Source organism: Gopherus evgoodei, chromosome 5 (genome assembly GCF_007399415.2).
Source record: "Gopherus evgoodei ecotype Sinaloan lineage chromosome 5, rGopEvg1_v1.p, whole genome shotgun sequence".
Classification (NCBI taxonomy): domain Eukaryota; kingdom Metazoa; phylum Chordata; order Testudines; family Testudinidae; genus Gopherus; species Gopherus evgoodei.
In genome coordinates, this window is record NC_044326.1 from 18,499,170 (window position 1) to 18,505,169 (window position 6,000).

The 6,000-nt window shown below is 48.3% G+C and overlaps 1 protein-coding gene across 2 annotated transcripts in view; it reads right to left on the bottom strand.

Annotated features, from left to right (window-relative positions):
• Positions 1-5,142, bottom strand: part of LETM1 (leucine zipper and EF-hand containing transmembrane protein 1) — a 66,406-nt gene extending 61,264 nt beyond the window's left edge. The window contains exon 1 of one of the 2 annotated variants that reach the window (XM_030563240.1): positions 4,908-5,142. In XM_030563240.1, the coding sequence (XP_030419100.1) occupies positions 4,908-4,986 (79 nt within the window). In that variant the 5' untranslated portion in view covers positions 4,987-5,142. The remainder of the gene's footprint in view (positions 1-4,907) is intronic. The other variant, XM_030563241.1, reaches the window with a different exon arrangement.
• Positions 5,143-6,000: the final 858 nt, after the last annotated feature.

A 6,000-nucleotide genomic window follows, 5' to 3' on the forward strand; every position in this document is an offset into this window, starting at 1 on the left:
AGCAAGTGAAGGCAGCTGTAAAAAATAAATATATAACCAAATAAAAGAAAGAGAGGCTAAAATAGGGAAAGTAGTAGTTAAAAATTACTTAGACAACTTAGAGGTCTTCAAGTTACCAGAGTTTGACGAAATACATCCTAGAATACTCAAGAAGCTGACTGAGAAGATAACTGAGCCATTAGCAATTATCTTAGAAAAGTCATGGACGACAGGAGAGATTCCAGAGGACTGCAAAAGGGCAAATATAGTGTCAATATATAAAAAGGAAAATACGGGCAAATCGAGGAATTATAAACTAGTCAGCTTAACATCAGTACCCAGAGACATAATGGAACAAATAATTAAGCAATCAATTTGCAAACACCTAGAAGATAAGGTGATAAGTAACAGCATGGATTTGTCAAGAACAAATCATGTCAAATCAACCTAATAGCTTTCTTTGACAGGGTAACAGCCTTGTGGATGGCGGCAGGGGGTAGATGTGGTAATATCTTGACTTTAATAAGGCTTAGGCAATGTCTACACTTGCCATTTAAAGAGGGAAAGTCCCTTTTTTGTGCAAAAACCATCTACACTTGCCAACTATTTTTTGTGGAGCATCCTGGGTCCCTGCACAGCCTCCTCTCCCCAAACACTGATCAACTCCAGTAGCTCAGTGTTAGAGGGCTTTCCCTCCACCTTCCCACTTCCTTGGTTCTTGCCACACAGAAAGTAAGCAGCAAAAGATCAGAAGTCCTAAGTGCAGACAATGCAATGTTTATCGGGGTTAGTTTCCAAGCAAGCATATTCTAAAGCCCTTCGCACCAGTCAGGCTTATCTCTATATGCCGAAAAAGCCTGTTCCCCAGTGTTCCGTTCCCAGCTCCGATGCCGTAGAGCGTTTACCCCGTATCCTTCTTCCCAGCTCTGACACCGCAAAGCCTGCCTGCGTCTCTGTTCCCCTTTTAAATCAGCTGGTCCAGATAACTTTCAGCTAAGAGTTTTAAAAGACCTGGCAGAGGAGCTTGCTGAACCATTAACATGGATTCTGAATAAGTCTTGGAGCACTTGGAAAGACAAGAAGAAAATGAATGCTCTGCCAGTTTTGAAAAAGGATAAACAGGATGACCTGGGTAATTATAGGCTTGTCAGCCTGACATCAATCCCAGGATGCTGATACAGGACTTGATTAATAAAGAACTAAAGGAGGGTAATGTAATTAGTGCAATTCAACATGCGTTTATGGAAAACAGACCTGTCAAACTAAGTTTTTTTAAATGAGTTTACAATTTTGGTTGACAAAGGGAACAGTGCTGATATAAATATACTTATAGGCTTCTCTAAGGCATTTGACTTGGCATCACACATTTTGATTAAAAAACTAGAATATAAAATTAATATGGCATACATTAGATGGATTGAAAACTGGCTAACTAATAGGCCTCAAAATGTAACTGTGAACATGGAATCATCATCAAGTGAGTGTGTTTCCAGTGAAAACCGGCAGGGATCAGTTTGTGCCCACATGCGATTTAACAACATGACCTAGAATATAAAATCACCACTGAAAGCTTGCAGATGGCACAAAAAATGAGCAAATGGTAAATAAAGAGGACAGGTCATTGATTCAGAGTGATCTGGATTACTTCGTAAACTAGGCATAAACAAACAAAATGCATTTCAATACAGCTAAATGGAAATGTATACATCTAGGAACAATGAATACAGATGAGGGACTCTACACTGGAAAGCAGTGACTCTGAAAAAGATTTGGGGAGCCTAGTGGATAATTAGCTGACCAGGAGCTCACAATGTGATGCTGTGGCCAATGAGATCCTTCCATGCATAAACAGAGGAATACTGAGTAGGAGTAGGCAGGTTATTTTACCTCTGATTGGCACTGACATCATAATAGTATGTCCAAGGCTGGTGCCTACAACTCAAGAAAGAGGTTGATATATTAGAGAGTGTTCAGAGAAGAGCCATGAAAATGATTAAGGATTAGCACACCTGTTTTACAGTGATAAACTCAGGCAGCTCAAGCTTAACAAAGAGAAGATAAAGGAGTGACTTGATTACAGCCTATAATAATCTACATGGGGGATAAATATTTACTAATGGGTTCTTCAAACAAACAGAGTAAGATATAACACGACCCAAAGGCTGGAAGCTGAAGCGAGACAGTCATACTGGAAGTAAGATGCAATTTTTTTTTTTTCTTTTTTAACAGTGAGAGTAATTAACCATTGGAACAATTTACCAAGGCTCATAGTAGACTCTCCATCACTAACAATTTTAAACCAAGACTGGATGTTTCTCTAAAAGATCTGCTCTAGGATTTATTTTGAGGAACTTCTATGGACTGTGTTATTATATAGGAGGTCAGACTAGATGATCACAATGGCCTCTTCTTGGCCTTAATCTATGAGTGTACATGGCACCTACAGAATACTTGAAGAGTTTTTAAATTATGCCAAACTGTGTTATTAAAGCACTTTTTACATCAAAACTCATCCACCATGAAATATTCTAACCAGTTACCACTGTGAGAAAATATTGTTATGCCATAAATGCTAGCAGTATGCCCATTTACCCTTTTGTAATTTAGGGTACAGATGAAATATATTCCCTATATTCTGAAGATTTAGAATGCTGTTGGCAGAAGGACTGGATGGCACAAAGTAATGGTAATAAAATTCAACCTTTGGTCCATGTCAACAAGTTCAAATTCAGCCCAAATCTATCTTAGTTTTTATATCACGCCCTTTACTTCAATATCTGAGCAAAGACCAGTAACTATAAGAGATCAATATATCAGATGGCTGTTGTTTGCCAGTATGCCACATTACAGAAAGCATCCATCACAAGTGGAAACTTTACTGGCAACTTCAGCAATGGTCATGAATTGAATTGGCAAAGCCATTTAACCTTCATTCACAGTGACTGATTTCTCCAGCTCAAGGTTGAAGGTAATTGGTAAAGCACTGCAAGAAAGTTTGAACTGCTGTTATATGTCCTGTGGCTAGAATACTGAAGCTTTCACAGCGATCAAGCTAACCCTTTTCACAAATACTAAAGCCAAATCTTTTTTTTGAAGTTAAAAGCAACTAACCCACAGGTGGGCAAACTATGGGCCACATCCGACCCATCAAGCCTTTTAGTCCGGCCCTCGAGCTCCCACCAGGGAGCAGAATCAGAGGCTTGCCCCACTCCAGCGCTGCAGCCGGGGAGTGGGGTCAGGGGCTTGCCACATTGCTCCCGGAAGCAGCGGAATGTCTGACCTCCAGCTCCTACATGTAGGGGCAACCAGGGAGCTCCACTCTACATGCTACCCCCACCCCAAGTGCCATTCCTCGCAGCTCCCATTGGCTGGGACCCACAGTCAATGGGTGCTGCAGGGGCCGGTGCCGTGCCTCCACGTAGGAGCCAGAGGGTAGGCATGCCATTGTTTCTGGGAGCTGCGGGAGTGGTGCCTGGGGCCTTGTCTCCGCACAGGGGGGACATGCTGCTGCTTCCAGCAGCTGCTTGAAGTAAGTGTCGCCTGGAGCCTGCACCCAAGTCCCCCGCCCCAACTCCCTGCCTCAGCCCAGAGCCCCCACCCAGCCCGGACCACCCTTCTGCACCCCCAAAGCGCTCATCTCCAGAGTCCATACACCCAGCTGGAGCCTTCACCACCCCCCAACACCCCAGCCTGGAGCTCCCTCCCACACCCTGAACTTCTCATTTCTGGCCCCACCCCAGTGCCCGCACACCCAGCCAGAGCCCTCACCCCCTCCTGCACCCAACCACCAATTTTGTGAGCATTCATAGCCTGCCATACAATTTTTACATTCATATGTAGCCCTCAGGCCAAAAAGTTTGCCCATTCCTAAACTAACCTGCCACAAGTTATTGACTATTTTACAAAAATGTGGATTCCTCATTTGGGAAACCTCAGTCTGTTGCCAAATTCTTAGAACAAATTAAGCACATCAGATTTCATTGTACTCAATTTCAAGATTGGTTAGCCACTTGCAAGAAGTCAGTTAGGTTTTTATTTACTCTTGGGATGTGTAGCTTAGATAGATAACCCACTTTATTTGAAAAAAGAACACTTGGAAAACTAAAGCCAATGACACCTTAACTCAAAGGCCAAATAAAGCTGATGACAATGTAGAGCATCAGAGGGTAGCCGTGTTAGTCTGGATCTGTAAAAGCAGCAAAGAATCCTGTGGCACCTTATAGACTAACAGACGTTTTGGAGCATGAGCTTTCGTGGGTGAATACCCACTTCCATGACATGCATCTGAGGAAGTGGGTATTCACCCACGAAAGCTCATGCTCCAAAACGTCTGTTAGTCTATAAGGTGCCACAGGATTCTTTGCTGCTAGTGTAGAGCATGAACTACATAGTTTATACACAGGAAAAACTTCTGGGAGGTTCCAGCCACAAGATAAAGCAAAGCACCGATGACTTGTCAGCCCAGGAGCACCGCCAACAAATCACTTCTACATCATAGCCCAAGGCTTCAGCTAACAGAAATAAAGGAGCCAGGGGCACAGGAGACGCCTCCCCGGGCCACTGACATGGGCTCTCCGGCGCTAGAGATGAAGGCGGCAGGATGAGATCACCGAGCGCGGGCCCCCCACACGCCTCGCCCACGTGAGCTCAAGGTTGCTCTGACACCCGGTGATCTTTGGAAGCCGGGAAAGGAGGCGGCCTCGCACCGCGCACGCTCCCCCGCCCGCCTGCCGGTCGGTCACTGTCCCCTGAACCGTCAGGCCCGTAGCCGGCTCCGCCAGGCCCCGCGCCCCCCTGCGCTGGAAGTGCGGGCGCACTGTAGGGAGGCCGCCAGGGCCTAGGCCGGGGACTCGGGAGCCGGCGGCGCGGGTCCCCCAGATCCGGCGCCCAGCGCTGCTGCGCCTGCCCGGCCCCGAGCCGAGCCTTACCCCACTTGGGCTCCCTGCGCAGCGGCCTGGGCAGGCAGGAGACCCGCCGGCTGCAGCTCCTCAGTAACATGGACGCCATCTTCTCTCTCTCGCCGGCGGCTGAGGTGACGCTAAGGGTAACGGCAGATTCCCGGCCTGGCCATGTCCCTGAACCCTGCTGCGCCTCAACACGGAAACAGAAGCGCCGCCTGTGGGGTGACCGACCGCCGGCAATATTTGCATAGACCCGCCCCCTGCTGCTCCCATTGGACTAGGGATCCCAGTGTCGCATTGCAAGTCGGGAACTCAAGGGCAACTCGGAAATGAATGGCGAGCGCTGCAAGCTGGGAGCTGTAGTTTTAGGCCATGTCTACATCTAAAATTTTGCAGCGCTGGTTGTTACAGCTGTATTAGTACAGCTGTATAGGGCCAGCGCTGCAGAGTGGCCACACTTACAGCAACCAGCGCTGCAAGTGGTGTTAGATGTGGCCACACTGCAGCGCTGTTGGGCGGCTTCAAGGGGGGGTTCGGGGAACGCGAGAGCAGCTTCGCCGTGGTTTGCTCTCGCGTTCCCCGAACCCCTCTGCAAACCGCAGGGAAGGAGACCAGCTTGCTCGGGGTTCAGGGAACGAGAGAGCAAACCGGGAAAGGAGACCAGCTTCGCCGCGGTTTGCTCTCGCGTTCCCCGATCCACCCTGCAAACCGCAGGGAAGGAGACCTGCTTGCTCGGGGTTCGGGGAACGCGAGAGCAAACCGGGGAAGGAGACCAGCTTCGCCGCGGTTTGCTCTCGCGTTCCCGAACCCCTCTGCAAACCGCAGGGAAGGAGACCTGCTTGTTCGGGGTTCCGGGAACGAGAGAGCAAACCGGGAAAGGAGACCAGCTTCGCCGCGGTTTGCTCTCGCGTTCCCCGAACCACCCTGCAAACCGCAGGGAAGGAGACCTGCTTGCTCGGGGTTCGGGGAACGCGAGAGCAAACCGGGAAAGGAGACCAGCTTCGCCACGGTTTGCTCTCGCGTTCCCGAACCCCCCTGCATACCGCAGTGAAGGAGACCTGCTTGCTCGGGGAACGGGAGAGCAAACCGCGGCGAAGCTGGTCTCCTTTCCCGGTTTGCT